Source organism: Bombina bombina, chromosome 5 (assembly GCF_027579735.1).
Source record: "Bombina bombina isolate aBomBom1 chromosome 5, aBomBom1.pri, whole genome shotgun sequence".
Taxonomy (NCBI): domain Eukaryota; kingdom Metazoa; phylum Chordata; class Amphibia; order Anura; family Bombinatoridae; genus Bombina; species Bombina bombina.
Genome location: NC_069503.1, coordinates 485,770,655 through 485,793,704, shown reverse-complemented (window position 1 = coordinate 485,793,704; position 23,050 = coordinate 485,770,655). Strand labels below are relative to the sequence as shown.

The following is a 23,050-nucleotide window of genomic DNA, read 5'->3' as shown; positions in this document are numbered from 1 at the left end:
TCTTTCATGATTCAGATAGAGTATACAATGTTAAACATTTCAATTTGATTCTGTTATCGAATTTGCTTTATTTTTAGATATCCTTTGTTAAAGAAATAGCAATGCACATGGGTAAGCCAATCACACAATGCATCTATGAGCAGCCACCAATCAGAAGCTACTTAGCCTATCTAGATAGTCTTTTCAGCAAAGGATATCAAGAGAAGGAAGCAAATTAGAAGTAAATTATACAGTTGTTTAAAACTGCATGCACTTTCTAAATCATGAAAGAAAAAAAATTGTGTTTCATTTCCCTTTAAAGGAGTATTCCTAGGTGAGCTCAGAAGTGCGTATGTATCTTAAACCATCTGACAGATAGGTTTATAACTATGTATAATACTGCTATAAGCAATGCTTTAGACACGTGCACACTCTTAAGTTAAGATCCTATCAGCCTACCTAGGTTTAGTCTTCAACAAAGATACCAAGAGAACAAAGCAAATTTGATAATAGAAGTAAATTGGAAAGTTATTTAAAATTGCCCTCTCTGTCTGAATCATTAAAGTTGATTTTTTACTTTACTGTCCCTTTAAAATGGTATGGAAAGTCAAGTTCCCAGACTGGGAACCTGTCCTTCCATAATCACCAGAGATACACTATTGGCAGGTGGAATATAAGATCGCACAGAAGCCTTCTTGTGTAATCCCTCATCCTTAGTTATGCGAGAACAGGGTTTGTTAATCACCCCGGTTTGATTAGTCCAAATTGATTTTAAAGAGATAATTAAACTTTCATGAATCTGATAGAGCATGTCATTTTAAGACACTTTCCAATTAACTTCTACTATAAAAATGTATTTCATTCTCTTGGTATCCTTTGGTAAAAAGCATATGTTAATTTCCTCAGCAGCAGCAATGCACTTCTGGGAGCTAGCAGGTGATTGGTGGCTACACACTTTTGTCTTTTGTCATTGGCTACCCAGATGTGTTCAGCTATCTCCCAGTAGTGTATTGCTGCTGTGGAGCTGACTTTAACAAAGTCCCTTTGCGGTGGTTGAACAGTTTTATACAAGCTATAGTGCAATAATAAAATGTCCCTTTAATCCACCACTTCTAAGGTGGCAGAGAGGTTTACTGCTTCTTAACTGCAGTTGTAGGTTCACAGGTTCCAAACCTCCAGTCCAATGGTTCAGAAGCACTTCATAAAAAAGTGCCCTTAGCATCATCAATTTAGGTTTTATATCTGTAAACTAGGACTTACATTTCTGTAAGAACTATTTTCCCATTGTTACTGGTGTAATAATACGGTAAAACATCCTGTGTACTAACAGACTCTTACAACTGATTTATTGGGGACCATGACATATTCCAACTACAAATTACCAAATAAAGTCAGATAATTCATTTCAGGTAAAGACAGTGAATGTAAAGTTGAATCAATGAGTGCCCTTTTTTAAAAAATACTATTCAAAATAGGGGCACTTTCATTTATTAAACGTTATATTGCAGCGTTTTTCAATATCTTTTTCTTTAGCAAACATAGACCGTGATCCACCGCCTGCAGTTCCTCTGTACTTATCTCAGCAATGACGAAAACCAGCTTCCTCCAATTATGGCGTGCACCCCAGAGTGTCCATTTCGTGAGACCAACCCGTGATTGGAGAAAGTCGGTTTCATAATTTAAGTACTAAGTTCAGAGAAGCTGCGGGCGGAGGATCACGGTCTGGGTTTCCTAAAGAAAAAGTAAGTATTTAAAAAACAAAAAACAATGCAATGTAAATTTTATTGAATGAACATGCCTCTGTTTTTAATAGTATTTTTAAAAAACAGAGCACTCATTCATTAAAATTTACATTCACTTCTAATTTAATAAACACGAAAAATTAGGTACCTCTCTGAAAATGAACTTCTGATTATCCGGCACCATTTGCGTATTTTCTCGACACAAATACATTGTTAAATGTTCTGTATTTTTATCTACTCCAGCGCAGGCTTCAGGCTGTCTTGTGTTATAACGGATTTCATTGTAAGAGGAGTATTCGAAGAACTGAAAAACAAAATGATGTAAGTTTAATAAAATCAGACAACTTACCGCTTACTGTTATCTCTTTTCTTGAAGATAAACAGCATGAAAAGATTATTTTTGGTTTTTATACGCTCAAGCCTAAATCCTACAAATAAAGTTAGTTTCATACAAAATTAATATATGTAATATATTAATTTATGTATCTGACTGAACCAGTCACATGGCAGGTTTCATGTGAAGAAAATAGTAACCAAATAGTTTTCACTGTAAATTAAAGAAAAATAATTAGGTAAATTTAAACATTTTTATTAAAAATGTAAGTAACGGGAATTTTCTCCACACAAAAAAAATAAAACAGGAATTCTGGTTGAAAACGCACAAAATGACATTCACAATGACTCACTTTTCTGTTAATTAACCCTTAATGCATACAGAGATGTCCTGTTCAAGACCTTGTGCAACCCAGGACCAAGAACAAAATTAAAACCCCTCACAACTTTCCGTCTTCAACAATCAGCAGTATCAAAGATTAAGCTCAGAAGATTTTACATTTAGATCATGTAGAGCAATTTCTCTTTAAAAAACAAAACAAACAAAAAACACAACCAACAGCTGTAATATGCTCTCCCTTTATGCCACAACTGTTAAATGCCATCTGAGTCTCGTAGTTCAATTAAAGCCCGGCCCTGAACACAACTTTAAAATATATAACATCGGGGGGAAAAACTGCAACAACATAAAATTGTAAATGTGTTATAGGGAGCCTTTAAGTGGCTTAATATTTGCAATTTATATATAAAAAAAAAAAATACTAGTTACTTGATACAAAAACTGTAATGAATGCAATCAAATTGTTTTAGAAATATTGAGTTTTGTTTTTTTAAGACAACTGTGTCTTTTTTTAGAAACATTTACAGGAAAAACCTCTCATTGATGCCAGAAATTGTTATCTTTCAAATGTTAAAAAGCCAGGAAATTCCCTAAATTAAACCCCCCTACCGAACAGAAGATTTACTTGTGGGTGTTTGTATAAAAATATATTTAGGGCTCCATGTACTAAGCTGTCTGCGAGGTCTTCGTGACTATTTCCTTCTAAATTTCGGCGTGCGGATCAATAACCGTATGTACTGTGCCCCGAATTCATTGAAAAACTTACATTTACAAGTGGCGAGCGAACTTGTCCGCAACTCTTATATTAGAGTCTTTTTTTTGTAGCTAAAAAATACTCGCTCGACATAAATCTCGCACAAAACAGTAATTACTAAACTATCTATTTATACGCTCGTGAATTTGTCCGCACCTACCTCGTGAAAAATACCTCGCCAGCTTATAGGTGGCGAGCACCATATTAAACAATAGGGTCTATAAGATATACGCCTACAACCGATTGTAATTTCACTGATATTACTTTCTTCTTATGATTTTTTAAAACTCCCATCCCCTGCTACTGCCAACCACATTTCTCATTTTTACTGTGGGGGGGGGGGGGAGATGGCCCTCCTTTGAATTTTTAAAATTTGGGAGGTATAAAAAATGAATATAAATTTTTTGTTGTTTTACATTTTTTTTAAAAAATATCTATATTATATCCCTTTAAGAGGAATTAAATAATTCTTATATTGTTCGAATGATAGAAATATAAATTTAGAACAAAAATGTAGCCAGAATAGGCCTATATGTTACATAATCAAAATTGTTGCTAAAAAAAAAAATTTGATTTGCAAATATATTTAATTAATAAAAATTTGGATAAACCGACTCTACTAAATAATTAGAATACGATTATCATTGAATTAAAATACTACAAATTTAGAGTAAATAACTTTTGTACCTCTTAGGTCGCTATCACAATCATCTGTAATCCTGACGATAACGTCGGGGCCTAAACGCTGCACCAGTCTCTGCTCGTAATCGGTCAGATCTACCTCCAGTAGCACGGGAAGAATTTTTTTCTTTGCCAATTTCGCTTTGGCAAATCTTTTAATGTCGTTGTACCTTTTCTTTATCTGGTCAACGTCCTTTTTTCCAGGCCCCTGAGCACTGACAGCATCGCTGATACGAGTCCATATACTCTTTTTCGGTGACTGGAAGTTTGCTTCGCACGAGAACCGAATAAATAGTCATAAGAGTCGAGAACCATATCAACAAGAACCAGGTTCTGCTGGTGTGAGAAGTGTGGATTCTTGGATTTGTTTGTCTGTGAATCCAATCCAGAAGTTGCCATACTTAATTTATAAATAAAAAAAATATAGGCTTGAAACGCTTCAGGTTTGGGAATTATCAAGTTTGACAAAATAGATAAGTTGAACTTTATATAGTGCTGCAACAAGTTCCCGCGACAAATGTGACGTTTGACACCTGCAGTCACGTGGGACAAACATGACTGACAAGTTTTTAAGAAAATAATAGTACATTTGCAACTAGCGAGGCGTCAGATGTATGAATCATTCGCCTGCACTCGATGCGGATTAGACGCAAGATTTTTTATGCTGTTTTTTAGTACATATGGCGGGCGGGGAGCATCTCGCTAGCTGCGAGTTCGTGCAAGTCGACCAGACACGTTGTCGGCGAGAAAATTGACGCTTTAGTTCATGGAGCCCTTAGTCATCCAAAGAGTTAGCAGCCAGTACTAAAATTCCAGAATTTGTAAATATATGATGTCATCAGTGACATAATTAGCGGCACATAGCATCTAATTTATAAGAATTTAAAATAATAACAATAATGTTTCCGTGAAACGTGATAATTACTGGTTGTTCGAGACTGCTAAATTGTTATTTGTTTCAATGAATGTAAAGTTTGCGGAATGAGTGCCCGGTTTTTAAAAATCCTAAACAGGGGCACTTTCATTCATCAAACTTTACATTTCACTAGTTTTGTTAAAATACCTTTTCTTCTTGAAAGCCGCTACAGCGCGTCTCCAGCCCGTCGCAAGCCTCTTCAGACGTCAGAATTGACGATTCCGGCATCCTCCAATCACTGCTTCCTCCCCGGGGGAATCATTGCTTTAAGCAACATCGTGATTGGAGGAAGGCCGGGATCGACATTTCATAGGAAGAGAACACAGTCTATCTGGTAGTTCAGACATGTTAAACAGGCATAAACTTGATAACAAAGTACAAAAACGTTTTAAAATAAAACCGTTACTGTCCCTTTAAATTTTAAACTGAACACACTTTATTACTGCAATTGCGAAAAAACATGAAGGAATTGTTCAAAATTTACCAAATTTTCACCACAGTGTCTTAAAGCCTTAAAAGTATTGCACACCAAATTTGGAAGCTTTAACCCTTAAAATAACGGAACCGGAGCCGTTTTAAACTTTAACCCCTTTACAGTCCCTGGTATCTGCTTTGCTGAGACCCAACCAAGCCCAAAGGGGAATACGATACCAAATGACGCCTTCAGAAAGTCTTTTCTAAGTATCAGAGCTCCTCTCACATGCGACTGCATGCCATGCCTCTCAAAAACAAGTGCGCCACACCGGCGCGAAAATGAGGCTCTGCTTATGCTTTGATAAAATGATTCCTCAAGGCTAAATATGTGTTAATAATGAATCGATTTAGCCCAGAAAAAGTCTACAGTCTTAATAAGCCCTTGTGAAGCCCTTATTTACGATCGTAATAAACATGGCTTACCGGATCCCATAGGGAAAATGACAGCTTCCAGCATTACATCGTCTTGTTAGAATGTGTCATACCTCAAGCAGCAAGAGACTGCACACTGTTCCCCCAACTGAAGTTAATTGCTCTCAACAGTCCTGTGTGGAACAGCCATGGATTTTAGTTACGGTTGCTAAAATCATTTTCCTCATACAAACAGAAATCTTCATCTCTTTTCTGTTTCTGAGTAAATAGTACATACCAGCACTATTTCAAAATAACAAACTCTTGATTGAATAATAAAAACTACAGTTAAACACTAAAAAACTCTAAGCCATCTCCGTGGAGATGTTGCCTGTACAACGGCAAAGAGAATGACTGGGGTAGGCGGAGCCTAGGAGGGATCATGTGACCAGCTTTGCTGGGCTCTTTGCCATTTCCTGTTGGGGAAGAGAATATCCCACAAGTAAGGATGACGCCGTGGACCGGACACACCTATGTTGGAGAAAGGTATTTTAACAAAACCAGTGAAATGTAAAGTTTGATGAATGAAAGTGCCCCTGTTTTTAATAGGATTATTAAAAAGCAGGCACTGGTTAATCAAAATTTACATTCACATTAATACAAAATATTTTTTGAACTGAAATACACTAATTTGCCTGAATTATTTTTATATTCTTATGAACTTATTAATTGATGGTACACTAATAAAATACTGTAAACAATTTGTGTTTTATAGGTACCATGACTAGTAATTTTTAATTCTGCTTATAACTGTACATTCTCTTAAAAACAAACAATGTGAATATGTTTTTATTCTTCAACTACAGTACAGATTTACACACACACACACACACACACACACACACAATATAAAAACATTCTTACACTCGAAAGAAGAATCATATCAATGCAGGTGAGTAGATGGCCTCTAACCACTAGAATAGGTAAAAATGCCCCCTATAATTCTAGGTTGGTAGGTTCCCACCCCACCCAATTCATATAACTGCCCATGTTGCTTGACTCAGTTCGCAAACAGCAAAGCCAGAACCACTTTTGAGAAAGGAAGGAGAATTGGGTTTGATTCTAAAATAAGCAGCAAGAACAATAAAACGATATGTGCTAGAGTTGACCTTCATTTGATTTTACTTTGAGCATAAAGAATAGGATTTATTCATAAGACAGGATGGCATACAGTTACTTTGTTATTTCACACTGTATATACATTTACAGTAGTACTATTATTATTTTATTTTAGGTAAAAAGTAGTTATGAGGGGGCGTGTCCAAGCAGCGGCCATGACAGGTCGCATTTTCTGAAGCTCATTAAGGATCTGCATAATCTGTCTAATTATATCAGCGGAGGACACTTTCTACAGCACAAGATCATATTAAAAGACACATGAACTCATGATATGTCGAAGGAACCTATTTTTTACTTAATAAAGTGTGTCTATACTTGATACCGAACAGTTGCGGCCTACCTATCTGAACGTGACGCTTCCCCCCCCTGGCCTCTGGGTTAAGAGGCCACCTACAGAGACTAAAAGGAGGTTTTAAGATTCAATCTTATAGATTTCTATATGACTCCACTGGAGATCTCATACTAGCCCTGAGTTACAGCTATGGAACGCAAAGCTGGAGTGACGTTGAGGGCTTTGGAGGTACTATTACGGGACCATTACGCTAGATTGGAGAGCCGCATAGATTCCATAATTCGGAACTGTAACCTCTTGGATGGAGCGCACGTCGAGAGCGGTGGCTCTGAGGAAGCAGTCTCCCCTCCTGAAGTGAACGCTTTGCTCCACATTGTTACCACAGAAAAACGGCTGATTGATCAGACTACAGCACACACTGGGCGAGCCCACAGCAGGGCGACCTCTCTATCACGCAGGGTGGCCGGAGTCTCAGTTGCAGTGGGGTCCGCTCAACAGGCAGAGCAGCACAGATCAGCAGATTGGTCGGATCAAGGGGGACCCCGGAGGCCCTGGGGATCGTACATTTCCATACATCAGTGGCAGCTGAGGTCGCCATACCCGCTGCCTTACATGGATCTGCTTCTCTCATGCAATGGCATGAGGGCCTTACTCCCAAAAAGAGGTTGGAACACTACATATGTCGCAGACTTTGTGAAAACTGGAGTCGGTTAAGTATGTGAACTTTGTGGGGACACATATGACACACTATTAAGTGACTGTGACTGTTCTCATGAAATGTGAAGTACCATGATTTATTGTGCTCCTCTGTCCCTCCGTGGACTCCTACATAGCCAGACACAGATTATGGTCCCCCACTAAACACATTACACCTCGCTCTTTCCCTCCACTGCAGGGGCTTTTGATTCCTTCTCTACTTTATGACGACTCTTTTGTCTGATAGGACATTCTCTTATGTGCTAATGAGGAAAAACTATTTATGCCGTGTACCCCTGATATTTTGGCCAGTTATTGCTCTCCATTACCCATTTTTCCTCATTGTATCCCACTGTATAGCTGTTTTTTTATCCTGTATGCATTATGTGGAAGCCAACTCATAAGTTACCTAAGTAATCTATGTTTTAAGTTCATTCCTGTGGGTTACAGTTCACAGACAATCAGACCACAGGCACCCATGTCTTTGTCTACATATTAGCTTACTTATTTGTATTGGGGATGTTTATATAAATATATAAATGTACATAGTGAACTGCGAACCCTCTCAGCCATTGCAGCGACTCAGAGGTTTATCTATAGTGTCAGAGAAAGTAGCATAGATTTTATTGATGTTCATAGATAATAGATTAGTATAGTATCAGCCGATACCCTGCTTGGAATAGAAGGTGGACGCAAAAAATGATAGTTTAGGAGTGGTACAACTGTTTGTTCCCGTTGAGGAATGTGCACCCCCTGATCATAATCTGGTAGATGTCCCCTAGTATATAGCGAATATATTATCGTTTACACATTTGCCAGAATTAACTATAGTCTACGGGGATTTGCGGGCCTAGGTCCTGACAATAGCTGATAGTTCATTCCCTACGGAATCAGTTTTTCCCTAGAACATTGAGTAGAATAAGACTTCCAATTAGGTATGCCATAATACTTCCCAGATTGTTATTGGAGACTTAAGAGCTCATGTAAATATATGGATACGCATAAATATCGGATGTATGGGAGAAGTTTTCCCTCTGTTGCTCCATTCTCCCCTCCCCCTTTTTTTGTTCTCTGTTTGGTTTGGCAGAGTTACGTAGCCTCTGCCCTGCTCGGAGAGCTAGGAACTGCTCTTCGAGATTCACTATAGTAAATTCTGATACTTTTAAATTTCATTGCCCTCCCTTTAGCTTGGTTAATTTCTGGACCCACGTGTGGTCCTTGTGACATAAGAGGGTGACTGGTTGGTATAGGCCCAAAAGTGGCCTATCTTTTGCTTAAAAAATCCCCAGCTTAGTAGTGCATCTAGACCCAAAAGAGGTCTCTGCTGTCATGGATAATAGGGGACAAAAATGAGGGAAGTGGTGGGTTTGCTCTTACAATAATGTACCACGGTATATATAACCAGCAAGTTGATATGTTTAATGTGAATTTCTTGTCATTTGAGCAAACTGTTTGTATGTTTTTGTTTCCCTCAATAAAAAGAAAATATTTAAAAAAAAAAAAAAAAAAAAAAAGTAGTTATGAAGATGATGTCTGTTGTCAGTTAAAGGGATATGAAACTCAGTTTATTTAGTTCATGATTCAGACAGAGCACGCAATTTTAAACTTTCTAGTTTCCTTGTTATCTTTTGTTGAAAAGCAGGCCCATTTCTGGAGCACTATATGGTAGCAGTTTTGCAAGAATGTTTTCTATTTTCCAGAGCACTAAATGGCAGAACTAGTTCCTGCCATTTAGTGTTCCAAGATTCCTACCTAGGTTTATCTTCAACACAGAATCTCATGTGAACGAAGCAAATTTGATAAAAAAAAAGAAAAGCATAAATTATGCTTACCTTATAATTAGAAGAAATACCAGGGTGAAAAGGTGCCAGAAGAATAAAAACGCCCCACAGAATTTTTTTTTATCAGGTAAGCATAATTTATATTTTTCCTTCATAAATGGAAAGAGTCCACAGCTGCATTCATTACTTTTGGGAAAACAATACCCAGGCTATAGAGGACACTGAATGCAAGAACGAGAGGGTAGATTAGGCGGCCCATTCTGAGGGCACCAGGCCTGAAAAACCACAACCCAACCAAACCCTGCTTCGTCAAAGCATAGCAAAAAAACTATAAGGAAAATGCCACAACGACACTGACCCGCAGATAGTCCTAGCCGAACTAGAGACCACAAGTAAACATACTGAGCCAACACTCCTCCAGGAGAACCATCGCTCAGCAGTCGGTCTCCACATACCCCCTGCTAGCATAAGTACCAAATCCCCAAAAAGCGAGAGGATAAAGGGGAGCCGTAGGAATACCCAAAAGGTACCGCAAGATCCAAAAGGAAAAATTTCCCTTCAGGGGAAAACCAAGCCCACAAAGACCTGAAGATTCTGAGAACAATGGTAAACAATGCCCAACCCAGGTAAAACCATAGGAGCAAACCGGGCCACATCAAGGAGAAGAACAACTCCCCAACATTGAGCAACAGCATCTAAAAAGACGGCAAAGGACCAAAAGGTCCTCAACGTCAAAACTCAGAGACTGAGCAAATGAAAAATAATACTGGATGTAAATTTAGAAAAGGTAAAAATCAGAGTCCAGTAACCCGATGCCATCCGTAGGGAGGCCTGGACAATTACTATCCATAAGGGAGAGCGGCCGTTAAACATTCCGATTGCCCCACCTCCATATAGAAGGTATACTCCAGGAAATCCAGGCCGCCAGGCCTATATACAGCTTTCAAACATGGAAAAGGCACAGAACCTCAAAAAAAAGGTCCACTGGCACCCCAAGACGTGAGGATAATCAACAGATCTCAACCTTCACCCAGCCGTACCAGACTAAACAACGGTGGAACTGAGGCAGGGGAACCCAAAGGAATCCCGAGACCGGCCCCCAAGAAGGCCGAAAAAGAAGTGGACACAGCCACCTCACCTGGAGAGAGGAAGCAGACAGTAGACCCCAGGGGATCTAGCAAGCCACTAAGTCTCAACATGGAGCCAGCAGCTCCCCAGATGGAAGGAATAACTCAAAGAGCAGACCACTCCTCCAGCACCGGATGACCAACCGGACAGTTTTCCGAAACACCGGAGAGGCCCTTGAAAAAGGAACCACACCTCCGTAAGAAGGGCAACAAGCCCCCTAAAAATAAGAGAGCAACAAAAAACACCTGCCCAAGACAGGAATTTGTAGGAGGAACCGAGAGCACAAGGCCACGAGACTGACGAACACGGAAAAAAAAAAAAAAAAACTTCTTAAAACGCCAACATGCTAGTACACATACCAGGCGCAAAGGTGACAGCTGAGCACCTGCAAGCCTCCCGCTGCTAGGCAGGAAAGCCCACCAACAGGTTACCTCAGTAAGCTGTCCCAAGGTAACCGTATCTGCCGGCACAAGACGAGTCTCCAACGAGCCCCGGCTCTCACAAAATCTGGCCAAGATGTAAAACAGAATGACCAGAACAAGGGCTAAACCCGAGTACCCCGGAACTAGAACCCCCAGGCCCATCCTAAGTTCACAAGGTCCGGTAACATCCCGCAGCGGGACCCACAAGGTGAAAACGCTGAGTCAAGCCCTCAACAACCGGACGAATCAGTACAAAAATGTTTAGATTAAACAACGTCCAGGAAAATAATGCCTCGTCTGATAACAAAAACAGACCTCCCAGGGAAAAAAATCCAGATTAAACCGGATGTCAAAAGCAAGAAGCCCTTGCAAGTCCCAACCCAAAGGGAAGAGACCACCCCTTATAGGAGCCCACTCCAACGGAGCTAAAGCTTCCTAAGGCCATATAATGACGCTAGAGCTGACAGGTGTCCAATCAACATGACCTGAATGTGCTTGAAAAACACAACTTATCCCCTTTAAACAAGATTGTAGTTGGAAGCGTGGCTAATCCCCCTAAAGGGATTCAAGGCACTACTCATTCTATCAACCTCGAAAGGAGAAAAAAGCTGAGGCTCAGTCTAACAACCTTGAAAAGAGGAAGCTGATGAGACATCGCCGGGGACCAAACTTCCAACCCTCGGGTTGCTACAGTATAGAGTAGCCACAGTGCATTAGTATGCTGAGCTAGCTGTCCAGCTAGCGCTCCAAGCACTAGGGGAACAGAGAGGACAAGTCACTCGAACAGAGTAACAGCACGCCTCTGTCTTTGTATCTGAGGTGTTGCAGAGGGCAGAAACCACAGGTTTGAATGACACATGTATGGCAATACCTGAACCCTATCAGCGGGAAGCCACTAGGACCACTGCTACTCAAGTAGAATATGCAGAGCATTCCCCGCACCCGGGAGGACCCTGATTGGAGCCCAAAAAGGACCCCCCTGTCTAATGTTCCGAAAAGGAACGATCAACTCCTGAAGGGAACCAAGTCCTCAGAGGAGACCACAAGTAGACAAAGACAAAGTCCATAAAGGTCTCTGAAAAGAGAACCACTAAAGGAACAAGTCCGAAGAGGACAATCTCCAGAGACTCCTAAAGGCAAAACCGCTCAAACCGGTGGAAAAGAGGCGCTAAACCCTCTAATCTTCCCACCACATGGGAAGGAATACTCTAAAAAGGTATCAGGAGCAGCAGAAAGTGACGCAGTAAAAATCACTGACCCAGTCACAAGAGAGACGGCTATTTAAGGACTGAAACAATCCAGAGAGCTGCACGGACCCGCAAGTCCTCTTGAGAATGCTTAGATGAAACTTGTAAAGTAAAAAACAAGAAACCTAAATAATATTGTGAGCACTCTGCGCCTCAACCTGACTAGCTAGGTAGAATAGGTGCCACGTGTCTGAATAAGCCACGAGACAGAAGATCAGAACCTAAGCAGGACCAGCCTGCAACCGGGTCATAATTGCCAAGCTGGCTAAATCCACCCTCAGAGAGGGAGGAAGAAAAAACAGACAAACATGGGACTAATGTGTCCTGAACAACTTTCGTAGAAGCAAATATTGAGTATCGATCCTAGATGAAGTTCCCAAAGGAAACGAAAATAAAAATAGAATTCATCCTAACAGGATAAAATTAAATGAAAGGCAACCCAAAGGTTAACGCCTAAGAAGAACAGAATACCCGCAGGAGCAGCCTCTCGCAAATCAGTTCTTCCACAAAAACTGGGAAGGATCTCGATAAGAAGACTAAAAGGAGATTACTTCGAATGGCTCACCTTGTTAGACATAGGGGATGACGTAGGCGACCGAGGAGTCCCAGAGCCGAGAAGGATAAGGTCCCCAAACAACTCAAAAATGTGTCTAAGGAGAACACGAAGGCGAGCCAGCCAGTAACGAAAGGCACAACACTCTGGAACAGTTACACCCTCAGGGAACTGCACATGTCCTCCCATGGCCAAGAGACCCGGGGCAATCGGGCACGAGCACAATCGCGAATAAACATCTGGACCTTGTAGACGAGCAAGCGCCAAAACCATGTTAAAGCGAAAACGTGCCACAACCTCCGGGGGGGAGCAATCCCCCCTCAGAGGATGAAAAGACATAACTTGGGTTACCTGCATGTGTAGTAGTAGAAGGGAGTGGTAGGGAACTCGCCTCCCTGAGGACAGGGCCCCCGAGGTGGATGGCTCAGCAGTCTCTTGAATCCCCGAGCCCGAGGAACAAGGTGCTCTAGAACGGCCTAAAGAACATAACTGACTAACCTGCGTCAATGGGGCCAATTCGCATTCTTCACAGGACGAAGAATCTGAATAAGAAAGTTGAACAATCTCAACATCAGTATCCTCCATAATTGGATAAAGAATACCAAAAGATGGACTATATTAAACAATTTAGACGCCACCTGACACCCAAAATGGCTACGGCACTCACCACCTCCTAAGCACCAGACACCAGCGTATTAGATTTCTCCGTCGCCACACAGTCAGGAATGCGGAAATGGGAACCAGAACATAGACACGCTCGGTCACAAGGTGAACTGTACAGTCCAAAAAAAGCACGCCCAACCGTAAGGTCGCGTCACTTCAAAAGGCCATTATGTTACGAAGCCATGAGCACAGATAACACTACACATAAGCAGATTGAATCACATAAACATGATTAAAAAAAAACCTGTTCAATAATCCCCCTCAGGAGATATTAACCTTGATTCCAAGATACTAAAGGAGTCCCACTGAGACCCTGTATTTTTCATGTAAGTTTGCAGGAACAAATGAATTACAGTACATGCATGAAGTAAAATTAAACCATCTTACCGGAATCTATGCCGTGGAACAGGAACACGGCCCTTCAAGTGTGACGGATAGTAGCATCTCCAACGCCATGGACTTGAGAGAAGAAAGCAAGCAGCGAAGCGAAGTTTGACAACATTGATTGCTTGTGGAGTTGTTAAAATTAATCGGGATGGTTTCGCAGAAAGACTCTTCCTGCATCTCCGGATTCTAACTTTCATCCAAGCCCTCACTGAGAAACTGACAGGATAACTTAAAACTCCCGTCCCATGTCGAAGAGTACTACCCTCCATAAGAGACGAAAACAAACTTCTGACACTTCTCTGCCAACCTCCTGGGACGAAAGGCAAAGAATGACTGGGGGATGAGGGAAGTGGGAGTAGTATTTAAGCCTTTGGCTGGGGTGTCTTTGCCTTCTCCTGGTGGCCAGGTTCTTATTTCCCAAAAGTAATGAACGCAGCTGTGGACTCTTTCCATTTATGATGAAAATTGGAAGCTTAAAATCGTATGTTCTGTCTGAATCACAAAATAAATGTTTTGGGTTTCATATCCCTTAAATATGTCATGTAATGTGCAAAGATTTTGTAGATGATGCTGCATGACGTCAGAACTGATAATCCTTATGATGTTCTGTTTTGTTCATATATAAGGTAGAAACGATAAAAACTCAGGATTGCAGTGCAGTATAGGTTTGCAGGTAAATTTACACGTATTAGCCCAATACTAACACATGTCGGGGAACATTGTTACCTGGTTTTGTCCCATTCCATGACATGGATACAAAATAATCTGTTGCCCAGTGACCTCGTTCTCACTTGGAGGATTATAGTCAAAGCAGAAGTTGGCCATTCCTTTGTTTTTCAGCTGCAAAGAAAGGCAAATTAATTCTAACAACATATTTCTTAGAAAAGGTGCAGAATAAATGACATTTAGCTGTTGTGTCTGAAGGTATTTTGAAATTTCTGCTGAATTTTTCGGTTGTTTTACAATATTAAATGAAAGTATCTTCCTGATTGTGAAATGAAACAGTTTACTCCAGCTTTAAATTGTTAATCAGATGTTAATAAAGTATAAAAAGGTATTATTACATTTGTCCTTGCATGCAATGCAGGATTACTGTTCCAGTGAGGGTGCTGCAATTCATTTTGAAAGTGTAGACTTTAAGGGACATTAAAGGGACACTAAACACAATTTTTTTCTTCCATGATTCAGATAGAGCATGAGATTTTAAGTACCTTTCTAATTCACTCCTATTATCAATTTTTCTTTGTTCTCATGCTATCTTGATTTGAAAAAGCAGTACTGTAAGCTTTAGAGCCAGACCATTTTTTGTTCAGCACCTGGGTAGCACTTGCTGATTTGTGGCTAAATGTAGCAAACCAATCAGCAAGCGTTACCCAGGTGCTGAACTAAAAATGGGCCGACTCCTAACCTTTCATTACTGCTTTTTCAAATCAAGATAGCAAGAGAACAAAGAAAATGTGATAATAGGAGTAAATTAGAAAGTTGCTTAAAATTGCATGCTCTATCTGAATCATGAAAAAAAAAATTGGGGTTAGTATCCCTTTAATGTCTTTTTTATACATGCATAATAAGTATCAGCAATTACACACTGCGCTGCAAAAAATCTGCATACAAAAAGTTATATTTCATAAACATTTTAAACTAATATTTTAATAAGAAAGCATTTTGCAGTCCAAAGACAGACCCCTTGAAAAGCTATGAGTATTATGTATCTTCTCTACTTTGCTGTGGCTAATTGGGGACACATAAATAAGTTGCTACAATGATCAATCCTTCACTTCATAGCATGTAGCAGGGTCAGGCATCTTAAGGCAGCAGGATGTACTGTAGCCATTTTGGGGCAGTGGGAAAATTAAAATGTCAGAAGGTGAATTACAGGAAAAGTATGTAAAATAAACAAACAATGAAAGGTCATTGCAAAGTTTTCTTTTTCTAACCTTGCATAATTAAATATTCTTGTGAATTTATTTGTTCATTTAATGATGTTAATGTATTCAGCATGTAGTTCAGATTATCCAAGGGATGGTAGAAAAAAGCAACATTTTAAGAGGTAAATTGCATTGATACAAAGCAAAATAAATAACCCTATGCTTGATTAAACTTTTATGGGGGGGGGGTGATTTTAGGTTTAATGCACTTTAAACTCATACATTTTAGATATTGATTTGTGGTCTCTCTAAGGAGCATGAGAGAAAGCACAATCTGTACACAAAAGCAAGGTTTATAAATGTTTAAAAAAAACCTAATCTACAGTGCAGATATAATACATATGCAGTAAGCAGTATGTACTTGTGACCTAAAGTTATCACACCTCTTATGAAAAAAAATCTCACTTCTCAGATAACAGTCCATAACGTTTTTTAAAAAGGGACACTAAACACTAAATAGATTTCATACACCTTCTAATCATGGGTGCTGCCATTTTGGAGCCTATGTTACATTGCAGGTATCTGAATGAGAGTTACTGCACATCTGCAAACAAGTCAGCACTGGAATGCAGTGAAAGTTAGATTTCATCGTGGAGTCACCCATGACTGGAGAGGGGTGGGGAAAAACCTCTATAATATGCTTATAAAATGTATTAAGTGTTTAGTGTCCCTTTATTATCAACAAACCAAACCTGTTGATGTCTCAACTCCCTTTTCATAATTGCTAACCTTTTCTCTCTCCATATTTCCAATTATGTATAATTTATATAAAAGTATTATGTCCAGTATCTCAACCCCAACATAAACATGTTGCTGCCAGAATACTGCAGAAGCAATGTCTCCATGGCTAGAAGGTAGTCAATGCCCCATAGTAGAAAAGTACCCGATGATATAACTGCAGGAGGCATAGTTTAATTAACTCCATGGATAGTAAGGAGGGCAAACAGCCAACACTATACCCAATCTTCAGGCCTAACCCTAGCTTCATCCCCAATACTGAATCCTAAACTTAAATCAACATCACTGGCCATTTTTAGACCAGGGATGGTATGGACTGCAAGATCTTGAGATACACAAGCTCTCTTTTTTTTCTCAGAGAGTAAGTGATGACCTGTATGACACAAATTAAGGGGCTTATTTATCAATGTGCGAGCGGACATGATACGAATCAGCATATAATGTCCGCCGCACATCGATAAATGCTGACAGCATACACTGTCTGCATTTATCATTGCACCATCAGTTCACCAGAACTGCTGGTGCAATGCCACCCCCTGCAGATTCGCGGTCATTCGGGGTGTCAATCAATCCGATCGTATTCGATCCGGTTGACTTCTGTCTGCTGCATCAGTGCAGGCGGACAGGTTATGTAGCAGCGGTCTGTTTCATAACTTTTGTTTCCGGCGAGCCTGAAGGCACAAATGCTTCTAGTAAAAGTTATTACTGTTTTTATGTGGCATACACATGTATCATGTGAAAGCCCGTGCACCATTAAACAAATGCCACACCTTCTCAGAGAGTAAGTGATGACCTGTATGACACAAATTAAGGGGCATATTTATCAATGTGCAAGCGGACATGATATGAAGTAGCATATCATGTCCGCCGCACATCGCTAAATTCCGACAGCATACACTGTCAGCATTTATCATTGCACTAGCTCTCTACCGGCAACCTCCTGAGCACAGAATTGCAATGAGATACCATGAAAAGACGAAGCGTATCATTATGGAGTACTGAAGGGAACCTGTGATCATCTAGATAATGTGTAATGTGCAGTGCTGAGTTATGGAAATGGTTTGGGTTAAGTAGCAAAATCATAAGTTAAATAGCAAAGAAACTGGCGTCGTGTAAATAACTAACCCTATATTTGTAAACTTACCATTCCAAAATGACCCAGTTTGTCTTCTGGAACATGAAGCTCTGGATAGATATTCTCCAAGAACCATTTGAAGCTTCTGCACTTCAGTTGTTCTCTGAGTTGTCTTCTCTCTGATACATCTCCGTATGGCTCCTATGAAACAGATATATATATAGATATATATATATATATATTTATTTATTTATGAACTTTAATCTCTCTTCATCTAGACAGGCATTCCTGTAATGCATCCAACAATTCATGTGTAAATGTATTCAGATGTTTTATCTTCATAAATGCTAATGTAGTAGTAAACGTTATTTAACTATAACTATGTTTAGAAAGAGAAAATGGGAATGCGGCAATCAATATCATCCACCATAACATGCCTCCAGTCCTCACTCTGAGCATCCGTAAAAGGAACATTAAACCCATATTTTTTTCTTTCATGATTCAGATAGAGGATGCAATTTTAAACAACATCCCAATCTACTTCTTTTATCTAATTTGCTTCATTCTTTAGATATCCTTTGTTGAAGAAATAGCAATCCTCATGGATGAGCCAATCCCACGAGGCATCTATATGCACCTGCCAATCAGCAGTTACTGAGCCTAACTAGATATGCTTTTCAGCAAAGGATATCAGAATAAAGCAAATTAGATAATAGAAGTAAATTAGAAAGTTGTTTAAAATTAAATGCTCTTTCTAAATCATGAAAGACAAAATATGGGTTTCATGTCCCTTTAACATTTAGTTCACTTTTGTAATTCATTCACAACCCTACTTTATCTCCTAGAGATGTGTCACTGCAAGCATTGACAATATTATGATATAAAAATGAAAATATGTTGAACTGAGAAACATATACAATTACCCAATATGCATCACTAAAATGTAAGTTTATGCTTAATAAAAAGATATCTTGAGCAATTTCATAATTACAACCTCAATCAAAATGTTGTGCCACAGCCTTTAACATAACATATAAAATTAAACCATAAATAGGCTAAAGGGGTAATGCAACTCCATTAAACCTTTTTCTCTTCAATCACTGTAACTCCGGTTTATCTACACAAAACTTCTATTTCTCTGCAAAGCATTTTATCTATATGCCCCTTATTCTGAACAAGGGGAGATCAGCACTTTCAGAGAGGCTATTGAATTGGTTTAGTCTTGGCCTATACAATAAACAATATACATCACTTCACCATGTTCCCATGCAGATATTTGCACATTTGTTTGTATATACATTTTTATATATATATATATATATATATATATATATATATATATATATATATATATATATATATATATATTATATTATATATTAGAAAATTACCGATTTAAATATTTTTTAATTAGTTACATTTCTAAAAAAATGTAGAGACAACTCTGCTGTAACCCTCATACAGATTTAGTGCCTTATGCCCACTGTGATAAAAACTTACCAAGCGTGCATGAGGATTTCTATGGTAATACAGTTCTTTATAATCATCCATCCATACTTCTGCTGCCCGTACACTGTTAGCTAAAGCTTTACTACGCGAGTATGGGGCCTGTTTGGGAAAGACATGGCCCACATGGGAACAGGGATGAACTTCCAATGTTCCCCCACACTGCCAGATCTGTAAAAAAAAAAAAAAAAAAAGGCACAAAATATGCACAATGAGTAACATGCACAGCAATACTGGACAGTCCAGATTTTACATGATCACCAAAACCATTTAGATCCAACTCCTTTATATCAAATACAAACAAAGAAAGAAGCACTCTGCCAGGAACGAACAACAGCTCAGTAGCTTGTTCTTTGGCGAGTTACCAACAAGGAGCAGCCTCGTTTAGGCCAGCTGTGCTTTTCACAGACAGACGTTCCTGAAGTAGATCAGTCTGATCCCGCTGAGGAAGGTCAGTGAAGCCTCAAAATACCAGCCAATTCTCCTCTGAACAAAAAAACATGACAACCCCAGACGATCAATTCGGCCTTCTGTGAGCCTCGTCAGTGAGGTGCAGCCATATTCCTCTAAGCACACGGGGCAAGGAGTCCACGTCTGGTTACCCCCTCACCCTTAGGAAGAACTCATCAAGGTCATAATATAAAGGCAAACAAAGAGAGAAGCTCTCTACCAGGAACGAACAACAGTCCGTTACCACCTAGGAGCAGCCTCTTTATATCGAGAACCCTGATATCCAGTCCTGTTATTTTTTTTCATTCTTAATGACACATAAAACATATAGAAGTTACAAGACTTTTAATTTATTGTAACACTACACAATATTCAGGCTGAATGTGAAAACTTTCTGAGTAGATTAACACAAATGTGCCAATGTTTTTCAATGACAAAACTCCCTCCATCCCCCCTTTTTTTTTTTACACAGGAAAAGAATAATAATGAAAGCACATTGCAGAGTTTTACTAAGTAGAAAAAGTATTAACAAAAAAAAATAAAGAATTAAAAAAAAACATTTTATATTACAATTTCACAGGGTTTCCTGCCCCTTTAAAGTACTATAAGAAGTTATAACTATTGTTGCTGCATCTCATATTTCATAAAAAAAATGTGATGTTCATAGTAAAGTGAAAATTGTAATATATTTCAACTATGTATATTAAGAAAAGGTTATCAAGAAAACCAATTGTAAAACTCACCCTAAATGAAAATTCAAGGTTCTCACCTCCCCACACTTCCATTCCGGTATCATAAGATCCTAAGTACTCAAAATACTTCTTGCTCACTGAAAACAGACCACCAGCCATAGTTGGGGATCTAAAAAAAGAAATACAGAAATGATTTTGCTTTGATTTATGGCAGTGCTATAGATTAACTTTTTTTCCTGTCATGTGATAATATTTTATTGATATTGTTAATTACATATGTTTTATACATGTCTTTCATGAAAACCAAATTTAAAAAAAAAAAAAAAAAAAACACAAAAAAAGTTCAGTTAATTTTTTCCCCTGTTATTTCTAAAAGAGGACATTTTAACATATGTGACAGATTTTAGTTTATTAAAAAAAAATGTATGATAAAGTGTTGAAGAAAAAAAATTGGGGTCCAGAGCTTGCCCTTATAATCTAGTGATTGGTTTCAAACTACATAGCTTTAATTTAAAGGGACAAACACTAGATAATACTAGAGAAAATGGTGTATTGAATGTATGTTTTACTATTATATAAACCATGTTGTAACCTATGCTTCCATCTCTGCTGAAGCCAATTAGTGACAGTTACAAATGGTTTACTTGAGTGTGCAGCCAATGACTGTGTGGAATATAGCAGGGTTAAAGGGCCACAAAAGTCAAAACAATTTTTATTTTTTTCGATTCCGATAAAGCATGGAATTTAAAAAACAAACAAAAAAAAAACAAAAAACTTTCCAATATACTTCCATTATCAAAACATGCATATTCTTTTTAGATGTACACTTTGTGAGGCTACATTTCCTACTAATCATGTGCAAGTGCAAAAGTGCACAGTATGTATATTAATTTTGTGATTGGCTGATGACTGTCACATGATATGGGGGTGAGGGAAAATTGGATTAACTTTGAATCTAAAATGAGCATTAGAATATTTTCTGGTAAATTTCAAAGTGCTATTGCTTTGTCTTTTAATTATGTGTTTGTCAATGATTCCATTTTACTTTATTTAGGGACAGTATGCACCAACATTCATATAACTGCATGCAATAAACACTACTATAAAGAAGAATATGCACAGACACAGATAAACAAATCCAGTATAAAACCTTTTAAAAGCAAACATACTTAGAAGCTCCCAATTTAGGACTGTTGATGAGGTTTAGGCTTGGACACCCACTAAAAATGGGCTGAGAAAGCAGTTAGAGCAGACACTTTCCCCTGAGAAACGTGTAACAAAATTGTTTAACACCTTAGGCAATTGCTGTGCCTAAAGGGTTTTATATATTTTACAATTAAAGTTTTATTTCCATTAAATTTGGAAGCACAAGTATTTATCTACATCCTGTGTTGGAGGCAGCAGGGGGTAATCACCCCACACTATCGGTCAGTGAGCTGGGACACAGAGATCCCAGCCTGCTATATTTAGCAAACATTCAGTGCTGCCACTTTTGTAAGTATGGTCGAACACTATGTTGACTTGTTAATAGTTTGGGAAGAATAAAGGAGTTGCACTAACAGGCACCTTTTGTCTGTTTTGTTTTCAACAGAGTGAGAAGTGAATTGGAGATTTGTAAGAAGAGCTGCCTATGCTATCATATGGTAAGTGGTCATTTTAATCATCGCTTACCCACGTACCCTATATAAAAGGGACTCATCTGCAATTGGACTGTGTGGTAAATTAGATTGATATTTATGTGATCTGAATTGCCAAAAAAACATTAAATCCCTACTATAGGCATCTGTGGACTGTAAATGCTAAATTTCATAATGTATTTAGTTAAATTGCACCCCCTACTGGCTATAGGGAATCACTATTAGTGTTGGGTTCTGGCACTTTCCCCCTCCTCTGCATATGATAATACCTATTACTCCAGCAGGAGTCTGTAGACATCAGTATACATCTTAAACTTTTGGGCTTGGTTAGGAGTCTGAAAATCAGCACAATGCTATTTAAAAATAGGCAAAACTATACATTTTTACAAAAACACCCCAAGATGAGCTATATAAATGGATCATCTACAAAACATTTATGCAAAGAAAAATCTAGTGTACAATGTCCCTTTAATATGGAATTTAAAAATTACAGGAAAAGGAGTGGGGATAAATAATTTAAGTATAGAAAAAAAAGTTTACTTTTTACTACATATAATTAAACATTTCCTGTAACTTTTAATGTTTTTCATGCAAACATTTACAATTATCTTTAGCACGCTTAAAGGGACACTCAATCAAAATTAAACTTTCATTTTTCAGATAGAGCATGCCATTTTAAACAACTTTCCAAGTTACTTCAATTAACAAAATGTGCAGTCTTTTTATATTTAAACTTTTTGAGTCACCAGCTCCTACTGAGCATGTGCAAGAATAAGTGTGTATGCATTTGTGAATGGCTGATGGCTGTCACATGGTATGTGTATGCATTTGCAATTGGCTGATGGCTGTCACATGGTACAGTGGGAGTGGAAAAAATATAATTTATGCTTACCTGATAAATTCATTTCTCTTGTAGTGTAGTCAGTCCACGGGTCATCCATTACTTATGGGATTATATCTCTTCCCTAACAGGAAGTTGCAAGAGGATCACCCAAGCAGAGCTGCTATATAGCTCCTCCCCTGACATGTCATATCCAGTCATTCGACCGAAACCAGACGAGAAAGGAGAAACTATAGGGTGCAGTGGTGACTGGAGTTTAATTAAA

At 38.6% G+C, this 23,050-nt stretch overlaps 1 protein-coding gene and 1 long non-coding RNA gene across 2 annotated transcripts in view; one reads left to right on the top strand and one right to left on the bottom strand.

The window, feature by feature from the left end:
• The window catches only part of GALNT12 (polypeptide N-acetylgalactosaminyltransferase 12), a 109,829-nt gene that overhangs the window by 3,142 nt on the left and 83,637 nt on the right, over nt 1-23,050 (bottom strand). Inside the window, exons 5-9 of the mRNA XM_053714401.1 lie at nt 20,359-20,476; nt 19,160-19,336; nt 17,729-17,860; nt 14,645-14,758; nt 1,870-2,025 (exon numbers count right to left, since the gene is read on the bottom strand). Of these exons, the coding sequence (XP_053570376.1) occupies nt 1,870-2,025; nt 14,645-14,758; nt 17,729-17,860; nt 19,160-19,336; nt 20,359-20,476 (697 nt within the window). The remainder of the gene's footprint in view (nt 1-1,869; nt 2,026-14,644; nt 14,759-17,728; nt 17,861-19,159; nt 19,337-20,358; nt 20,477-23,050) is intronic.
• Nucleotides 21,813-23,050, top strand: part of LOC128660505 (uncharacterized) — an 80,233-nt gene continuing 78,995 nt past the window's right edge. The window contains exon 1 of the long non-coding RNA XR_008402538.1: nt 21,813-21,950. This is a non-coding gene — a long non-coding RNA (uncharacterized LOC128660505). The remainder of the gene's footprint in view (nt 21,951-23,050) is intronic.